This window comes from Chinchilla lanigera, unplaced genomic scaffold, assembly GCF_000276665.1.
Source record: "Chinchilla lanigera isolate Chin_1 unplaced genomic scaffold, ChiLan1.0 scaffold00035, whole genome shotgun sequence".
Taxonomy (NCBI): Eukaryota; Metazoa; Chordata; class Mammalia; order Rodentia; family Chinchillidae; genus Chinchilla; species Chinchilla lanigera.
This window is the reverse complement of record NW_004955436.1, coordinates 578755-599333: the sequence shown is the minus strand read 5'-3', so window position 1 is coordinate 599333 and position 20579 is coordinate 578755. Positions and strand designations below refer to the sequence as shown.

The window sequence follows — 20579 nt, the reverse complement described above, 5'->3', positions numbered from 1 at the left end:
CTACTAATGTGTTTATCCTCATGTGCTTCTAAGAGTATTTCTTCCAAGAATTCATTCTATCCTTGTTCAGTCCCATGAGGAAGCTACTGTCATTAGGTATGAGGGAAGTGAAGCCCAGGTTGACTTAGTAATTGTCCAAGAAGCTGTTTTGTAGTGGAACCAGGACTGGACACCTTGCACCAGAGCTGGTTTCCTAATCATTTTCCTGGGCTAGGACAGGAGAATTTCTGTAAAAACCAGAACATCACTCTTGGCAGCAGTTTTTTAAGGTGTTCTCGCAAGACATCTGGTGTACTTGGCATTGCGCTGCTCTTTCTGCACAGTGGAAGGTTCTCTCACTGAGCCTCTGCCTGTTGTCACCTCCACCCTCTCCTCTCCTTGTGTCCTTGGTCTCTCCCGCTTGCTGCTTCTTCTCCCCACTGTCGTCCTCCTCCCACTCCCCAGTTCTCTCCTCTTTCTCTTTCCCTTCCAAAGTAGTGATCAGGGTTAAAGGTCTGCATGACCCCTTGCTTTATACAAGAATTGTGCATCTTTCCTCTAGATGTATTTCTTTTTATCTGAAGTTTTTCCAAATCCCATTAACAGTTTTGAATTTGGAAAGAACCATGCTTTTTTTTTTTTTTCCTCTTGCTGTACTCTCCCCTAAGAAAAAGAATATAGCTTTGTATCTCAAAATTCAGCTTGTATTTCAGGATATAACTTTAGCATGAGAGTTGAGCATATGGATAAAGATTTGGAATGGCCAGCAGGAAGAATAAGGATGGGCTGAATAATGTCAGGATAGTGACTTGTCAGTTGTGATGGAGGATGGAACGCTGCCAAGCCACTGAGCTGTCATAACAGGAATTTACCAAGTAAAAGTGTGCTTTTGCTAGCATCTGCATGTGTGACCACAAATTCTAAATTAAGTACCTACAAATGGTTTTATATTTTAGTTTAAAGTCCACTTCCAGATCTGATTATCAGGGAACTATATTCGTGGTGTGCTTTCTTTTTCATTATTAAGAGATTGCTTGCCTTATTACCATGGGGTTCTGCTTCAGATTGGGTATAGTTTTTTTAATTCTTCCATTGACTCCTTTCTCCTGATTGCTGGGTGGTCTTGGACAACTGCTTTGGTCACTTGTGGGATATTTCTTCTTGGCTAGTTAAAATCAAATATTTACAATTTCCCAACTCAATTGTAAGTATTTTAAAACCACGTAGACCACTCCAAATGCTAAGTAGTCATGCTAGTTATAGCAAGATGGTAACAGTGTATTTAGAAAATGATAGTTTAAATGTTTTCTTTCTTCCACTTATTCATAATGCATGAGAAAATTTGTTGATGGAATTAGACTTACAAAATGTGTGTGTTTTAGAGGAAAGTGCTTTACAGTAAATAACATATTTAGCCATGCAATTTTTATATAACATGCTTTGCTTTGAAATCTTTAGGTTCCTTCTGTTCTTAAATTCTGTGGTTCCTTAAAAAGCCACCTATAATAGAGATTAAACATTACAAGTAAGGCTGAAACTTTCCAATCTTCCAACTTCTGACTTAAAAAAGAGCATATCTTTAGTAATGACCTTTACCCTTTTGCACCATGGAGAATGTGTGGCTCCAGAGATATCTGGTTTTGGTTGTGCAATAGGTTAAAGCAATTAGCCCAGTAGATGACTCATCTGCCCTTGCACTGAATCATGCCAGGCTTCTTTTGCTTCCATATCAGGTACATCTTTTATCTCCTGAGAGATGGCATTTACAAAGTCGATCTCCCTAGGCCATCTGGCAGAGATGCCAAGCCTGTGCACATTGTGGAGAGCTGCACGTTGAAGGACTTTGCAATAAAACCACAGTCTAAGCGGATCATTTACTTCAACGACACTACCCAAGTCTTCATGTCAACATTTCTAGATGGCTCTGCTTCCCGTCCTGTCCTCCCTCAGTTCCCCTTTGCTGATGTGCAGAGCTTTGCTTGTGAAAATAATGACTTCCTTGTGACAGATGGCAAGGCCATTTTCCAACAGGACTCCATGTCTTTTAATGAGTTTATTGTGGGATGTGACCTGAGTCACATAGAAGAATTTGGGTTTGGTAACTTGGTCATCTTTGGTTCCTCCACCCAGCCATACCCTGTCCCACACCGCCCAAAGGACATCTCTGTGCTGTTTGGGTCTCACCAGGCCCTTGTTCAGTGGAAGCCTCCTGCCCTCCCCATTGGAGCCAGTGAGTTCCCTGTCCTCAGGGTTGGGTGCTGGTCTGCTAGAAGGAGGTGGGCTTGGACTGCATGGAATTGGGATTCAGTTTTGAGAGCCCACATATAGTCAGTCATCAACCAGAAGCAGCTACTTAGCTTTAAAAGAAGTATTTTTACACTTGCTTTTCATTTATTAGTTTTTCAGGGGGATCTCCCAACAGAATAGTTTCACAATTTATTGGGGTTCTACTAGGAGCTAAAATCTAACATATTAGTTAGAGTGAGTATATCAGTGAGGGGGACAGACTACTTGGGTTGAGATCATACATGATTTGAATAACTTCTTAAAACTGAATTTAAATCTCTGTCTCAGAGAAGCAGTATGTGCAGTGGGTCAGCAGGTGGGTTCTGGAGCCAACTGGCATGGATTTAGTATTGATCTTGCCTGCAAAATTACCCCACACAAGTGACCTTAGTGACAGGGGAATGACCTTGGGTAATTAACTTAACCACTTTTTGCCTGGGTTTCCTCTGCACGCTGTAGTGAATGAGAGTATTAATTATATCGTTGTGTGGAACTATCATGCAGATCAAATTAGGGTGCAAGAGGAGAACAGTTAGAACAGTAATAGCACTGAGATCAGCAAACATCTTGGTAAAGGAGACGCTAGGCAGTGAATAACTCCAGCTTTGTAAGTAAGGTGGTCTTTGTCACAGTTGGTCAACCCTGCTTTGTAGCATGGAACAGCCCCAGACAATGTATAAACAACTGATGCTGTGTTTAGTACAACTTTACCTACAGAAATAGGCAGTGGCCAGATTTGGCCCATATGCTGTAGCTTTCCAGCCCTGGTCCACTGGGCAGTAGTATTTAGTCAACACTGGCTACTTTCATTTTAAGACAAAGTGAATTATGCCTGTTTGTTGCATATCTCAACAATGGCAAGATGAATAGGCATTTTCCTTGCATTTTGGTTGGGCTTCTTTAAGGTCCTGTGTGAATCCCAGGAAATGTACTGGAGATTCTCCGTTAAGCATTTTTATGAAGAACCTGGTTATAACTAGCAGTATCACAGACATCCCTCTGACAATCAGCCATGAATCTTTGATGGAAGGAGTCTTCTTGTTGTGACAATGTATCCCTCAATGGAGGAAAATGAGCAGCACAGGACAAATGAGCGTGGTCCTCGCCCGATCACCCAGTGATCCTGATGACTAGTTGAACAGTGGGCGTTGGAGAGGAGGCTGGTGATGGATTTGTTGACAATCTTTGGTTCACCCTTGCTAATGTCATCCTAGTCAATGACATAGTTGAACTCTTCTCTTTAGGCCCTTCTGCCTGGCAGAATTGGACTTACGAGGTACAGGTATCAACCCAAGACCTTCCAGAGTTTACTCAAACTTTCTCTAACATACACGGAGTCATGCTTAACATACCTGGGCTGCAGAGTGCTGTGAAATACAAAGTTTCTGTGAGAGCAAGTTCTCCCAAGGGGCCAGGACCCTGGTCAGAGCCCTCAGTGGGTACGACCCTGGTGCCAGGTGAGAAATGTTATGTTTTTAGGAAATGATTTCGACAAAAACATCCTTTAAAATCCCTTGCCTCCACTGTGATGAAGAAATTAGAATAGAGGTAATGACCTCTTGGGGATGTGATTTTACCTGCTGTTAGGAAAGCAAATAAATCAATGTGGTATTTGTCTTTCTAACTTAGTATTTTAGGTTCTGAAATACATTTTAGGAAGGAGGATACTTTCCTTCTTCTTCCTGGGTCTCATCTTTCTCAGGCCTTGTTAAGCCACAGCATTCATGAACTCTGAGTTATGGTGAGGGAGTTGAGGGGTTATGAATTATTTTGACTCTCATCTTCTTGGTGGAAGAAATGGACGATGACTTTATACTTTATGCCACTGTCACTATCACAGTTTCTTCTAGATACTCTGAACAGAAGCGTGGCAAACAGTAGCCACAGGGGGAAAAGTGTCTGCCATGACCACGACACTGCAGTATCACTGCAGATGCTTCTTCACATTCAGTCTCACAGATTTGTGTAAAAATTAGAGTGTATGAGTGATGTGGGTAATTCAATCAACCAGGTACAATTGCTTCTATCCTTCTACACTACTTTTCAAGATGCTGATATTCTTTTACTTTAGAAAGGAAATCTTGAAAAGTAAGCCTTATATCTGGGCACTGATGGTGAAATTCTGCTGGGGGCAGGATGCGGAGGGCACAGCCACAGTCACCTGCTGAAGTGTGCAGGGAACTGAACTCCAATCCTGGTGCCAACAGGCTCTGGGATGTTACCAGGAGGGGACTGATCTGCTCCTGCAGGTTCAGAGAGGCAGCCAAGACTATAAAGAAATTTATCACAGAGAAGAATTTCTGGCTGCATGGATAGAGCAGGAAACATAAATAAATACCACGACCAAGAAAAAGAAGATGGAAAGTATCACAAGCAAATTAAGATAGAAGAGAATGCAACAGGTTTGAGTTATGAGTCACTTTGGAAAGCTATTTGTTAGTGAGATATTACAGAAGTTTGAAAGAGGGTCCTTTTGTTAGACATATTCACCAGCTGAATAATTTCCTTCAATTTTGTGAGATGTTTACTAAAGTAAAAGTTATTCACCTTCTCCCCTCTCTGGATGAAGCATAACAATGGATGGATAAGCTGTTTTTTCCTGGGACATTTTGGTTTAAGAAAATGAAACAATAGTGAACATTTTTTTATAACAAGCACACTCAAAATTATAATGCATAGGAGCTTAACTCATAGTTTGTATTTCAGCTCTGAGTGAGGTCCTAGTCCATCCTCTGTTGCTGTCACTGAACACACATTGGCTGATGTGGAGAACAGAAGTCTGGCTCACAGCTCTAGAGGCTGGAGTCTGAGAGCACGGGGTTGGTGCCTGGTGAGGCCTTCTTTCTGCATCGTGCATGGCAGAGGGCATCAGGTGTCATATTCGGAAGGCCGACCCCTTACAACTGCTGCACTGAAGACTACGTTTCCCACACATGGGTGCATTCCAATCATAGAAATGAATACTGGATTTATGATTATTATTTGTTACTATACATCATTTTATAACATATGATAATATGTTTTTATATTATCTTATTAGCTAATAATAAGCTTTGTGTTTCTACTTTAAATGGACTTGTATCTAAAAATACTTCCTATGTTATTTTTAAAAAAATTTTAATCAAACAGCTACTGAGCCACCATTTATTATGGCTGTGAAAGAAGATGGTCTTTGGAGTAAACCCCTGAACAGCTTTGGCCCGGGAGAGTTCTTATCCTCTGATATAGGAAATGTGTCAGGTAAATGCCCTTGTTCAACAACATACCAGCTTTCTGCTCATGGGACTTCTGGAGGTATTTGAGAAATGGAAAGAATCACTTGCTTGCTATTGGGTTAATAGTGAAAGGAAAACATACTGAGCAGATGACACTGCCAGTGATACCTTTAAGAAAATGTCAGTCCTTAAGTAAGAATGCTATCTGCAGGAGACTATTTTCTTTTGGTACTGGGAACTGAACTCAGGACCTTGCACTTGCTAGGCAGGCGCTTGTGCCGCTGAGCTATATCCCCACTCCAAGAATGCTATTTGTTAATAACTTCACAAAATATGAAGTTTTTTACTGATTCATACCCACTGCAGGAAGGCCTTGATTAGTGCTCATGTGTTTAGTCTGTTGGTATCATCTCACTGTAGCCACCTCTCACTCCACAAAGACAGCTATTCTTAGGTCACTTACTCTGAGTATTAAGTAATGAAAGGTAACGTTGCCCAGAAAAGGAAAAGTCTTCACTCCTAGGTAGGATAACAGTGATCTTCCTGATGATGACATTTTCTCTAATTAGCTGATCATTTTATTGATTGGCTTCGCCATGAAAAGTATAGCACCACTGTGACTGATGTGGGGCCTGGGCATGGGGAGTGGAGAGCCTGGTGGTGCTAGTGGAATGAATGCCACTTTGGAGTTGGCCAGACCCTGGGCTCCCTCTTTCCCCCTGTGAGACCTGAGAATAGGTAAGTTCACCAGATCGCAGGCTTGCCACGCTGTAAATGGTCTCATTCCTACTTCCTAGCTTTGTCTCAGAAGTTAACTTAGTTGTGCAAAGTGCCCAGGACAATGTCTCATGAAGAGGAGAACCTGAGGGTGCATTTCTTTATACAGTTCTAGGGCTTAAGATTCTGAGTTTACTTTATTGAAATATGCTTGACAAATCCCTGCAGTTCTAGGGGATATTGATGTCAGTACAAGCTTTAAAACTATGTTGAGGTGCTTACATGTTCTTGGTGTACATGAGAAATAACTGGTAATAACCTTTTCTTTTTATCTGGAGACATGGATTGGTATAACAACAGCTTGTACTATAGCGACACTAGAGGAGAGGTTCACGTGCGGCTGCTGAATGGGTCGGGAGTCTCCGAGAGCCATCGCATCCCCAGCATCGCAGGGGCAGGGGCTCTGACTTTTGAGTGGTTGGGTCGCTTTCTCTACTGGGCTGGAAAGACCTATGTGGTGAGTGAAAGTCTGGCATCCTTGGTGCTCATAGTTTTGTACCACTTAGGGAGTATTTGTCTCTAAACTGACTTCCCTTTAAAGTGCATTAATGTGAATTTAAGTGAAATTTTATATCGCTACTGGGTGTACTACTTATATATTTTCATTAACACTTAAAAGTAAATCCATTAAAATGGCACTTGAGGGTGCTGGCAGGAGATGACAGATTTCAAAGGCTGCTTCCAAAGGTGTGGGCAGGGGTAGGGAAAGTGAGCAAGGGACAGCAAAGTACACCCTGGTCTAACAAGTTTGGAAGAACAGAAGCCCACCGATGAGGAGGGAAGGGAGAAGGTGAAACTTGAAGCGGCCCGAAGTATAGGAGAGTTGAGGACAGCAACTGGGACTTTAGCTACCCAGCTGCTAACAAAGTGCATCCTCTGGCATGGAGCAAGCCAGGGAAATAAGCACCCTGACCTCTTTCTCCTGCTGGTGCTTCCCTTGGCTTTACCTCCCTGGAACCAGAGGACCATTGAGCCTGGCGATGCAACCTCTGAGGGCAGAGAGTTGGGTGGGAAAGGCCACATCTGAGTCAGCACGGGAGCGTCCAGGAGACCCATGTGGTGATGCACCCAGGAACAAGATGGTGGCCGAGGACAAGAACCCTGGCCTGCGACATCAGAAAAACATGATGCTGAAACCATTTTTTGATGAGGAGGGTGCTTGTTGTCCATCTATTGATTTGTTTGAGCATCATTTGTCCACTACTCATGTGTGGCAAGTCTTTAGAGTAGGTAGAGGAGAGGATGGAAAGTCATAGTAGAGATGTCTCTGCTCTTTTTTTAAAATTTATTTTTAAAATTTATTTTAAAAATAAAAGAAGGAAAACATATTAACAGGCATCCATTTATAAAATAGCGTAAGAACATTAAAAACAATACAGAGTTACAGACAAAGTGGTAGGAAATTAACAATGGTTGTTGTATCACATATTGATATCTTCAAAGTGGTTTCTCAGGAAAACAGAGACATGCAATACTGATCAAACAATATTGATCAAACAATATAATCATTAACTGTTCCTTTCTGTAGAGCAATAGAAGACAGTAGTACAACTATGCTAGCTATCCTGTATATACATACATACATACATACAAACTTTCCCCTTCTTTCCCTTCCTTTTCTGTCTCTGCTCTTAAAGCTTTGTCAATATGTAATTCACATACCACAAAAGTCACCTGGGTTTTACTGCGTTCAGTGTTGTGCAACCACTATTCCTCCCCACTGCTTTGATGAGATAAAGCAATAACAAGAGGGCCAGGGAGACAGGGCCTGCCCGGCAAGCATGAGGTCTTGAGTTTGATTCCTGGTACAAAAAAAAAAAAAAAAAAAATAATAATAATAAGAAAAAGCAATGTAGTTAGAGGCAAAGCCACACGATGTAGCCTGATTCATGGTGTAAATGACAGGTAAGGTGGTGCTGAGGGCATTACTTAGGGAATGCTTCCCAAAATGGTTTAGGTTAAAAGTAGGACAAATTGCTTATCTTCATTTAACCCAGTTTGCTTATGGGGAAAAAAAATAGGGAATAGAAATCCCCAATATGCTGAATGTGAGGATTATAGTAGTCAGTGCTCTTAAAATAAAATAGCACACTGTCTGGTACAACATAGGTGCTTGGGGAGGATGATGATTCCTGTGAGGGAAGCAGATGAGAGACAGGAGCGAGGAGAGAGGTCCTCAAGAGCACATAGATCTCCTTTAGGAAGCCAACCAAATACTCTTATCCATGAGTGTTTGATTTTCTTGAGATACAATTAGAAATACCGAATGCTTTCATTGAAAATAAATTTACTTCCCCTTCCCTTTAGAGATAAAAGGAGGTAAATTCCAGGAAGGCAGGTGGTGTGCTTATTTGTCATTGTGTTTCCAAGGCTTGGCACATTGCCTAGCTTAGTACTGATAAGTACCTGTGGTTGAATGAATGAATGGAACAGTTTACTAAAGATTGCAATAAACTATTCGGAAGTAGCAACGTCATTTGAAAACTGTTAGCTGACTACGCTGTTGTGTCCTTAGATCCAAAGGCAGTCTGTGCTGACAGGACACTCTGACATGGTCACACACGTGAAGCTGTTGGTGAACGACATGGCGGTGGACTCCGTGGGTGGATATCTCTATTGGACCACACTCTACTCAGTCGAGAGCACCAGGCTGAATGGAGAAAGTGCTCTTGTCCTCCAAGCACAGCCTTGGTTTTCTGGGAAAAAGGTGAAAAATTAAAATGAGATCTGACCATTTACTAACATCAAGTGGTGCTGTTCAATGGTACAGTAACTGTCTCTGTTTATTGTGAATAGCTGAGGTTGAATCCTCATAGAAATGCTGACTAGTAGGATCTTGGTAGAGCCAACATGTCTAAGCCTCCTTTTGAGGTTGTAATTAATTATATAAATTTACATATGAGAGAGAGTTTTTATAGTTTGCTCTACCTTAAAAGGCACCTATGTTTGACAACTTTTTAATTTCTTAACGTTTTATAATCTTCATGACTTTTATTGAATTTTTTAGAACTCCTTATCAGGTAGGGATTAGGTGTTTTTAAATCAATTTTGGGTGCAGACTATTCTAACAACTGTGTGTTCCTGAGGCAAATTACTTCTCTATTCTTTTTCTTATCTGAAAAATGGGGCTAGTAATAATATTCTACTTTCTAGGGTTGTGATGAAGATTAAGTTAGATAATTTAAGTGAGATAATTTTTGAGGTGGTGTAAATTGTTTCAGTAATATGGTAAATGCCTAATGTAAAGTTCTTGTTATTGTCTTTCAATCTTAAAAATATGCCCTATACAGCAAGATTTCTAAACAAATGTTACTTCTACTTACTTAACTTCTAGAAACAACACCTATTTACCTACTCCCTAGATTTCCACCTAAATTTCTGAATCTTATTTTTGTCAGATCACAATAGTAATATAAGGCTATTGCAGAAAACTTAAAAATTACAGAAAAAAATTATGGAAAAAACCACTTGCCCTATTTATACCTAACATGTCCCTTAATTTTTTTTTATTATTTTAAAGCCCTTTTCCTTTTAAAGAAAAAACATATCACGTTGGTCAAAATATTTATGTATATATGAAATTACTGTTGAGTAATGGGAAACCAGTATCACAGAATATATAGGCTATAATTCCTAGAAGACTGTATTTAAAGAGATCTGATTTGTGTATACAGATCATAACATATTTAAGAGATTTGAAACTTATGCACCACATCCAAAGATTGACTGGTGGAGTGTCAGACATCAAACCATGCACCAGAACACAGTTACAGAGTCTGCAACAACTTGCTAGACTGGGATCTGGAGTGGGAGTTGAAAGAAAGATGTATTTCCTCAAATATGCAGAGAAAGCTAATGATTCTTCAGTGTGTGGAGAGGTTTCATGAATTTTGTTTTGCACCTACTTTCTGAAAAGTGGATGTCTCTAAACAACACCTTTTGGACTCAGCAAATCTCTAAGTCTCACTGCCCCTCCTTTATGTCACTCACAGATGTATCCCTCAGCCATGAACTACTTCCATTCATCAGACAGAAGGAAACACAGCCAGCCATTTCTCATAGAAAGACATGATTATGTGTGTGCGATGAAAATGGAGAATAAAGCAAGAGATTTATAAGAAAATGCTTGTTGCCACATCAGATGAGTTCCACTTAAAGCACAGAGTATATTTTACCGCAGGATTAAACTTTGGTGTGACAGCTTTAAGCAAAGTGTAACAGTTTGTTTCCAAGTTGTGTATGCTGTTAGATGTGATAACAGTTATGAGAGACTTACAGCCCAGCTTTTGCCTGTTTAGATGTGGGGTGCTGAGGGATGCAGAAGAGTAGGAAGGACCCAACGTCTGGATTTTACTTATGGTTCGAACACGTGCTATAGCCTGGCAAGGGGACTTACAGGACCTCTTGTTTAGAGAGCTGGAGTTAATTGTAATTCAGAAGATTCCAGTGTGTTTTATTGTAAACAACCAAACAAGATTAACAATTTCACGTACACTGAGAAAAATACATCAGTAAGTCCATTTTAGCATGAAGTGAGGATACGATTCAATTCTTGAAAGGCCTAGAATCACTAGAATAGATTTTACCTTCTTGGGAAGGACTCAGGTGAACAGAGGTTGTGTTTCTAAGACATCAACAGGTTCTTACAGTCAAGTGCCACATGACTTTCTTTGCAGCAAGATGACCTGTCAGAAAGTATTGCTGGTTCTTAAATACTTTACAATATTGTAGTTTTTCTTTTTTACACTTTTACTGGCCTATCATTTTAATTTAAATGCTGCTTATCTTGCTAAAGATGTAATCACCTACTTGAATCCTCCTGATACCTCTCAGCTTCTAACTGTACTAAAGGGGATGCATTATTCTGAGGCCAGGCTCCTACTAATCTCAATTTATTTGAAAAATATCTGTAAAGCCAAAGAAAGCAAAAAGAGATCCATTTGATAGTAACTTGTATCTCCTACACCGTACTTCATAAGAGAAGCAACCTTTCCTTAGGTCTCACTAGACAACAGGACATAAAATTGAGACATGGACTGCAACAAAGAGACAGAGTAGCAAGAAGTGGTTCCAAATATCATCTGGAAACAGTACTTTATATACACACAAGAACCCAAGTTTAACACATAGGTGCCCTGTGTTTATTATCTCTGTGAAATGAGTCCGGGTGTTTTGGTTGTAATTAATAGCAAATACAATTTAAAATGATATAAACCTTTGGCTCTCAAACATGGTGGCACTCTGGAATCTCTCCGGTGGTTCTGAAGTAGATTGGAGCCTGGACTTCATGTCCAGGGATCACAATTTCACAGGGTGTCACCAGGGAACCAAGACTTAATGAACAAGTTCCACAGATGGTTCTAATAGGCAGTCATGTCTGAGAACAATTGGTCTAAACAGTAAGAAAATTTGTTGGATCAAGTTGTCAAAATGTCCAAAGCTATAGTTAGTTTTAGGCAAGGGTTGGGCATAGGTTCAGCTTCAGATCAAGCAGGTTGGAATGTGCTAGAGATGCTGCATTTGGACCAAGTTTCTAGGTGCTGCTGCTGCTGGTCCAAGAATCATACTTGGATAACTGCAGGAACTGAATATGTGAAGTGATTACAGATACTCCTTATATTTCAGAGAACTTTAGGAAACCACTGTCAATATTCAGACAACATGGTGATAGGCAAAATCACATCATTTTTATATTCAGCAAAAAGTAAAAAATCGTGTAGTTTATTGTTCCAAAGAGGATGTTAAAAAAATATGTAAAGTGTGACCTACTCACAAAGGTATGCTGCAAACATGCATTTGGCTCATGTCCTTATTTTATTTTATTTTTAGGTTATTGCTCTCACATTAGATATCACTGATGGGCTCCTATACTGGTTGGTTCAGGACAGTCAATGTATTCACCTGTACACAGCTGTTCTGCGAGGACAGAGGTGAGAAATGTCTCTCGGAAGTACTTGGTTGAGAAGAGAGTAACTTGCTTCTCAGTTATAAATTATAGTGCATGGGGATTCATTTGTTCTTTTGATAAACACTCATGAGTGATACACTGTCCTGGGTGTGATGACTGTGAGGAAAGAGGTTTGTAAACAGCTGATGACAGTGGAATGTGGTAAGTGCTGTGACAGGAGGGAAGCGGGTGCAGTGAAGATGCCGAGGAGAACCTGACTCAGGAACCCAGGAGATATGTGGATGGGTTTTATGCTTGTCAATAAAGTGAAGCTTTTCTCTGACAGATTTTAAGATTTTTTTGTGTTGGACTTCTGGGATTTTGACTATGACATATCATGGGAGCTTTCTGTTTTGATGTTAGTTGGTGTTCTGTAAGCCTCACTTACCTGTATGTTGAATTCTTTCTCCACACTTGGAAAGTTTTCTGCCATGATTTCTGTAAACAGATTTTATATTCCATGTGTGCTGTCCTCTAATTTCTCTCTAGCTTCAATAAACCTTAAGCTATTACTTTAGCATCATCTAGTCGCTGTTGGATGAATTTTTCTTGCTCTCCTATTGTTTTTAGGTTTCTCTCAGTATATCATCATATGATTCCATTTTGTCCTTGATTTCTGAAATCCTGTCTTCATATTATGCTGTTTATGAATTTAATAGAATTCTTTATCCTCAGGATTTCTGTTTGGCACTGTTACATGCAATCTCTTTGGTAAATTTGTCATTCATGTTTTGAACCATTTTGGGCAGCTCTTCCCATTTTTTGTTTTTCCCATACTACGCTGGCTAGTTTGATTGATAGTTTCACTGCCTTTTGGTTTATATCATCTTCGAGCTTTCTAGGTTCTTTGCTTCCTCTTTAATCATTTCATACAGCTACCTGGTGTCTGATTTCCTTCCCATTGGTGCCCCTTTGGATCTGCTTTAGGAGAGTTAGGAGTCTTTGGAGGCATTTTGCTGCCTTATTTTTCATGGTCCGTGTGTGTGTGCGTGTGTGTGTGTGTGTGTGTGTGTGTGTGTGTGACCTGAGGATTAAGGTCAAATAGAGCAAAGAGAATTTGTTGTTTGCATAGAACTGTTTACTTGGGTTTTCCAGTGATGTGTTCTTGGATTTATCAAGAAGTCTTGTTTACCACTTCAACCTACTCAGTTTGATTGGATTGGAACTTGTCACTTCAGCTTGTGGAACCCCACCGTCTCCATGACCATATTGTTAGCCCTACTCTTTGTGTTCTTATTGTATATTTTACTTCTGTAAAAATCTGTTTTAAATTATTGTCAGCTTAAATAGTCAATAGTTTTTACTTTCAAGAATAATTACAGATCTGAAATTAAAACATAAGACATAAATTCATTACAACACAGCATTTAGAGGGACCACCTAGCTATTATTTTATTTCATAGTTAAAAAGACTGAAGTCAGAGGTATTCATTTAGCTGCCTGTGTCATGGTTAATTAGAGGGATAGTCAGGAAGGGACTAAAATGTTTGCTGTCCTTCCTCATGTTCTGTGTCTGAGAATTGAAATTGACTTCCCCATTCAAAATGCTCTTCCCTCACTGTTGTATAACCATCTTTATAAAAGAATAAAGCTATCAACAGTATGCCATTTCTGACTTGGAAGTTGAAACAAGTGTACCTATTCACATATATTTCATTGCATAAGGACAGATTACACTGCTTTAATGGGGCATACATTCTCACTGTGTCCTCCACTTGAACTGTTCCCCCACTCTGGTTCCCTGGTTAACTCGCATTCCATGGCAGAGCTTCACTCATGGCCGCACTCAAACATTGCTCCCTAGGGGAGGCTTTCTATTCCTGTCAAATATACTTTTCTTTTCCTCTTAGAGTCCATTCAATAATGTAGTTCTTTGCTGATTCTCTGCCTTTTCAGCAGGTCTGAATGCTCTATGAAGCCACTGTTTGCATCTCTCTTATGTGGCACTGTGTTCCTAATCATGAGTGTAGAACTGTACATGCAATGTGTGTCAAATAAACCACGTCTCACTTGACTAAGTTCTGTGTGCACCTCATACCTCATGGAAATGGTTATGGTCACACACCATGTGATGATTTTCTGGATAAATTTTTGTTCAAGTCTAGCCTTACCTCTTGTCGAGGACTGAAGGGTTTAGAGTACTGACCTCCTGAAAATGAGAAGACTGTGTTGAAGTAAGGAAAAAAAACCACTGGAAATCACAAGTATGGGGGTTAACACAGATATCTGGGAGACTTTCATTTGAGGGAGAAGTCTTCCAGTGGACTGAGGAACAGTTCACACCACGGGACATGAAGAGGCCTCAGTCTCACCCAGCAGGGAAACCCTCTGTCCTGGTCCTGGTCCTGGTCCTGGGGACAGTTGTAGGAATGCTGAAGCCCTAACCAGCCAGGCCTCAAGTGTGGCTGACCAAATGCCCTCCTGTGTGCAGCGGCAGCAGTTCTGCCAGTGTCAGCAGGGCAATGTGTCCTGAAAGGCCAGCGTTCTTCTATCTGCAGCTTGGTTCTCTGTGTTTCAGAAAGTAACTGGAAAATTCCACAGAGCTATTGAAATAGCAAAACATAAATTGGACATATGAATAGAAGTCTGCAGGCTGTATAGCCCAGTAGGGATAGACTGGCAGTGACTTAGTAGATGCAGCACTGCAGGAGCCACCCTGGTGAGGCTAGTATATTCCATGAGTCTCAGGACTTCCAGATCCTCTGCTCTGGCATAGTTTTCATTTTTTCAAACTTTTTTTGGGTGAAATTCACAAAACAAAACTTACTCAGTTTGATTAAAAATACCGTACCTTATGCTTTTCTAAAGAAAGGAATACAAACACAATATCTACAAATTTATGGAAATCACTTGAAACAACCAAGTCACTCCAAAACACAGAGTATCACTAGACAGTTTTTATTGAGTATGAGGCAACTGGGGTAATTTTTGAAACAACTGAACAGATTTTTAAAGTAAAATTCATTATAAAATTCCTTTTCATGGTGAAAAAGGAAACTCTAAGCAGTTTGAGCAATAACCTGTTTATTTGAATTCTCTAGTCTGGAAGAGGAGCATTTTGATGAAGCAGTGGGTGCTACTAAACATCGTTGTAGCCATAGACGGATAGTCCTGGGGAGGTAAAATGAAGCACCAGGCAGGCTGGAATAAAGCTGACAACAGGGCGACTGACGAAGGGCAGGCAGGGCAGGCTCAGTGAGGAGAGACCAGTCACGGACTGTGCCTTCTGAATGGCTCTCACCACTTCTCTGTGGGGTCTGCCTTTTCTAAAGGGGTGGCAGGGGTAATAGAATTCTTAAAATTCATCTTTTTACTTTTTGAGAAAGTTATAATTAAATGAGGCCAAGTTTATCCATGTGCAGAGTTTGGGGTATTGTTACATCCGTATTTAGTAGATGGTTAAATTATCTGTCTGAAGTCCTATGTTTAGCAACTGGCTGAGCTGGGGGCTCTGTGCAATTCTGTGCTTCTCGGGTATTCCCTACCTGAGACTCATGGACTGCAGTGAGGCCCACCCTGCTCAGGAATGGGCGGATCATGTGGGCACAGAGACTCACCCTCTTGGTGCTCTATGAACTGGACTAGGTGAGGGGTGCTTGACTGTGTGAAGTCTTTGGGTTGACGAGGAGGGTGCTCTCCCAGGCCAGTGTCAGGGCTCATGACGAACTGTGCTATGGACAACACAGCTTTTGCAGCTATCACATCTAGAAAAATTTGTCCCTGTCTGTTGTAGATAAATGCCTGCAAAATCTTGGTCTCCAGGTGCCTCTGTTTTTCAAATCCCTGGACATAATATGAGTTCCCATTGCAGTGCTACCTGGATCCTGACTCTTCTACCTTCAGTGTTGGGCTATCACACTGTTCCTTGTTGATCTTGAAACTTTTTTTGCTTCACATCTATAAGCATTCTCTGAAACTTTTGTGAAGACAGGACATTTATACTCTACATATGGGTTTTTCTGGTTTCATTTGTGCATGGTAATTATTATTTCTAATTCCTGGAAGTACCTGGCCTCTGTCTTTCTTCTACTAGTGTAAGCTCTGTAAGAGCATATGGAATAAACCGAAGATGTGGTCTCTGTGAGGATGAAGTAGTGAGGATTCAGGTTGTGACTTTGAAGTAGAATGGTATTAAAGTTACAAGTATAGTTAAAACTATAATCTGAGTAAACAATCTTACTAGTACAATATCACCTTGATTTAAAAATTCTTAGAAACTTTGATTTAGGTCTAATATTTTAAGAAAAATATAAAGAAACAAATTTGACATGGAAGTAGAAGCGTTGACAATTATCATTGCAAAGTATTTCCTCATTGTTTATGTCCTCACTCCTGTTTCCACACAGACACATACACCTTGAGGCATTCTCACAGGTCCCGGTGACAGATGCGAGCACTCATGGTGTTGTGTTTCTGCAGCACTGGGGACATCAGCATCACGGAGTTTGCAGCCTGGAGTACTTCTGAAATTTCCCAGAATGCTCTGATGTACTACAGTGGCCGGCTATTCTGGATCAATGGCTTCAGGATGATCACCGCCCAGGAAATCGGGCAGAGAACCAGCGTGTCTGTGTCAGAACCTGCCAAATTCAATCAGTTCACAATCATTCAGATGTCCCTCAAGCCTCTGCCGAGTACAGTGTTTTATTCTTGCCTACTCCCTGTCTTCTGCACCTTCTATTAAATACATATTTAGGTTGGAATTGTAAGAGGAAAGAAGTTATTAATAGTTTTTGTTGCCTTGTTTGCAGATAGTGCAATCTTAGCTTAAATTCACAGCTGAAAAATTCAGAAAAGGTGATTTTCAACTCATTAATATAGGAAGGGAAAACTTTGACTCAGTTCTAATCAGTAGTAATTTCTACTGCTCTCCCATGATTCTGTGATGATCGATGATCCTAAATCCTTTTCCCCTTTCTTTCTTTCTGCCATCCCATAGGGAACTTTTCTTCTACCCCTAAAGTTATACCAGACTCTGTTCCAGAGTCTTCATTTTGGATTGAAGGAAATGCTTCAGCTTTTCAAGTCCTGTGGAGCAGTCCCCCCGCAGTGGACTGGGGTGTGGTTTTCTACAGTGTAGAAGTCAGTGCTGACTCCAAGGTATGGTGTTGGTTCTGGCCACTTCCATGGGGACACACGCTATGCTGTCCACGTCAGCTCTGCACACATTGTGTTTGCCCTGTTCACTTAGTCAAGCCCTTCACTTCTGTAGTTGCCTTGGTATTTGGTTATCAGGGTTGTTAGCTTGTCTATTGCCTGTCTTGACCACTTTGTGCTAACTGCCATGCTGGACACACTTTCACTGGCCCTCGGACCTGCTGAAATTGGCCTTTCCAAGATTCCAAGTATTGACTTTACAAATGAAGCCGAGTTTGGGGGTTTTAGTTAATCAGGAATGATAAATGTTATAACTCTTCCCCTAAGGAAATAATGTTTTGTGCTTATATTTTAGTTTCTGGCTAGTGAAAAGCAGCTTTTACCTGTATTTACTGTGGAAGGGCTGGAGCCATATGCCTTATTTAATCTCTCTGTCACTCCTTATACATACTGGGGAAAGGGACCCAGAACATCTCTATCACTTCGAGCACCTGATACAGGTACAGGGGTAAAATTCTCTCTTTAAAATAACAAGATGCCGAATCTTACTTTCCATGATCTGGAATGAATAGTTAATGATACTTAAAATAACTTTCAGTTTCATAGGTGTGTTTAGATTCTCTACCTTTTTAATAACTGTTTTAATAACTGTTTTAGAAGAATATCATTAAAATAAATCTGCATAACTTATTTTAAAAGAAGAACATTTCAAAGATTTCTTAAAGGATGTTTCACTTAATTATAAGATATATAAGATGCATACATGTGTTTCAGGTACCTTTCAAAACCTTTCCTAAGGAAATGTGTATTGAAGAATAGAAATAATTTTTTAGAAGGCAGGATGTTCACTGGGTGAAAAACTGCTATTTTTATGTTGTATGTTTTTATATTTTATGTTTCTTGGAAATCTGTTTTGAAAAGTTCTCACATGTACTGGCAACAGATGTGTGCATTCATCAGTGTTGTGTTTCTAACCACAGTTTTACATATGTAAGTCACACTAACCATACTTTTACATGTGTACGGTTACTAACCATACATACTATGGTTACTAATCATATTTTTACATGTGTAACCACATTTTTACATGTGTATGTCACTTTAAAGTGCACAAAAACATATATATCACTCTTTTAAAATGCCTATTACACACCTACTGTGTACCAAAAATATAATTTTTTTGATCCTTACACGTTTGTGAGGTATGTAGAACAGGTGTCAAATCGTGATTAAGCAAGTGAGGAAATGGAAGATCTGTGGTTGCCCGTGAGAAATGGCTGCTAAGTGGTAAGGAACCTAATCCAGGAGTTTTACTACAATTTCATAGAATGTCTCATCACAAGTGGGAGGAAATTATTAATTTAACTTATGTAAATTTCCTAACACAGGACTTGGCAGGCAATGAGGGCTCAATAAACATAGACACCTAGCCACCATTCTGTTTTTCACTGTTATGATTCATTCAACACTATTTACCCCTGAGCCTCTCAGCAGCAGCCTCGAGAACGCTGGGCATTGACTGAAACACGTTGTGTTTGGGTCCAGGAGTGCTCTCTTTGGGGTGGCCTTGTATTATCAGCTTTGTTGTACTGCTCTACAGAAATGGACTTAACACATTCATCAGATGAAAAGAAGTTAAGAGATCAGTTTATCCATGCATAGCTCACTTCATTTATTTAATAGTGCTCATGTACAGTTAAGTAATGCTTATTTTTTTTGCCAGAATCTATTTTATAGAAAAGGAAATAGGGCTCAGGGGCTATAAGGCAGGATGACAGGATTGGCCCTTTCCTTTGAGATATTTAAAATAAAATAAGAAATTGTTCAAATTGCCCACTATTTATTAAGTGCTTACTATATGCTTATTAAGCACTTACTATGTACTTCCTCAGTCCTGTGCTAGATCTGGAGAATTTAATAGAGGATAAGAAAAGATGCTTTCTCTAATGGATCTCATAAATAGCATGGAGATAAACACACATCCCAGAGATAAAACACTGATAGCCAGCAGCAATGGCGTATAGTGAGTAGCTGCCACTATGAAAATACACCTGTGTCATACTGCTGCAGGCTGCTCAGGAGAGGGAGTTGGTGTGGATGCACATGGCCAGGGAGGCCTCTGGGAGCAGAAACATTACCTGGCTCTGAGGGATGGAGCAGGAGCCAGCATCCCATGTGAAGAGAGTGTGTGCAGGCCCGGGGTTGTACACTGTGAGAGTGATGCACTAAGGAGCAATGTGATTGGGATGGGGAAGGTGTGGAGACCCTGTGGAGGACTCTAGGACAAAAGAGGAGAAGAGGGCTGGTAGAGTGGCGTGGAAACAAGGCTCAGGACTAGGAGGGTGCACACTTGGTTTGGCTGGGGCCTCCAGGCCCTGTTCTTGAGAGGTCATCATTCTTCTCCACACTGCCTGCTTCCCAAGGGCTTAGGTGGATCTCTGGTATGCCGTATTTTACACCCAGCACTGGCTGAAGGCTGGTTAAAGGTACTTCTCCTTCTGATGACTGACTGCCTCCCTCCAGCTATCACTGTATGGGGACGAGAGTGAATGCTGTACTTTGGGAAGAGCACCAGCCACTCCCTCTCTACACTGGACACAGATAAGAAAGATGTGCTTGAGCAGTAGTAGAAGGGATTTGGGTTGGACTCAAGGAAGTCACTGGATTTGCTAAAATATCATGATGACTTCCTGAAGAAATCTATAAAATATTTTCTCCTGACTGAGAGATTTACCTCAGTTCTCTGAAGTGAAGAATACTTACCGATAAGAAGTCCATATGCCACCCTTGAGTGGTAGAAGTCAGCCTTATGTTCTTTTTGGCCCTGTCTCCACTTCTGTTTTGCAGTTCCATCTACACCAGAAAACCCCAGAATATTTGTATTACCAAGTGAAAGATCCCTCAACAAGAATGAAGTTGTGGTAGAGTTTAGGTGGGACACACCTAGGCATGAAAATGGCATGCTGATAAGGTTTGAAATTTTCTATCACATATCCAACCAAAGTGATGCAAGAAGAACATCCGAAGGCTGGACTGCTGTCAATGTCACTTCTTCAGTGACGTCTTTTCAACTCGAGGGCCTGAGACCTGGGTACACTGTTGCCTTCCAGGTATGAGTGGAAATGTAGATATGAGAGTGTTAATAGGACAACAGAAGGTTATTAAAGGAGGACTGGGTTAAGAGCTCCCACTCTGTCAGTAGTTTGAGGCTCACCATGACCGCAGGTCAAGTGGGCAGCAAGAGAGCACAGGGAAGGAAGGACAGCTTGGTGAAGGGC

At 40.7% G+C, this 20579-nt stretch overlaps 1 protein-coding gene across 3 annotated transcripts in view; it reads left to right on the top strand.

Annotated features, from left to right (window-relative positions):
• The window catches only part of Ros1 (ROS proto-oncogene 1, receptor tyrosine kinase), a 108157-nt gene that overhangs the window by 36861 nt on the left and 50717 nt on the right, over nt 1-20579 (top strand). For all 3 annotated transcript variants that reach the window (XM_005389121.2, XM_013516701.1, XM_013516700.1), the window contains exons 13-22: nt 1713-2209; nt 3510-3722; nt 5395-5505; nt 6536-6714; nt 8773-8964; nt 12087-12187; nt 16624-16838; nt 17144-17304; nt 17657-17801; nt 20149-20411. In XM_005389121.2, the coding sequence (XP_005389178.1) occupies nt 1713-2209; nt 3510-3722; nt 5395-5505; nt 6536-6714; nt 8773-8964; nt 12087-12187; nt 16624-16838; nt 17144-17304; nt 17657-17801; nt 20149-20411 (2077 nt within the window). The remainder of the gene's footprint in view (nt 1-1712; nt 2210-3509; nt 3723-5394; nt 5506-6535; nt 6715-8772; nt 8965-12086; nt 12188-16623; nt 16839-17143; nt 17305-17656; nt 17802-20148; nt 20412-20579) is intronic.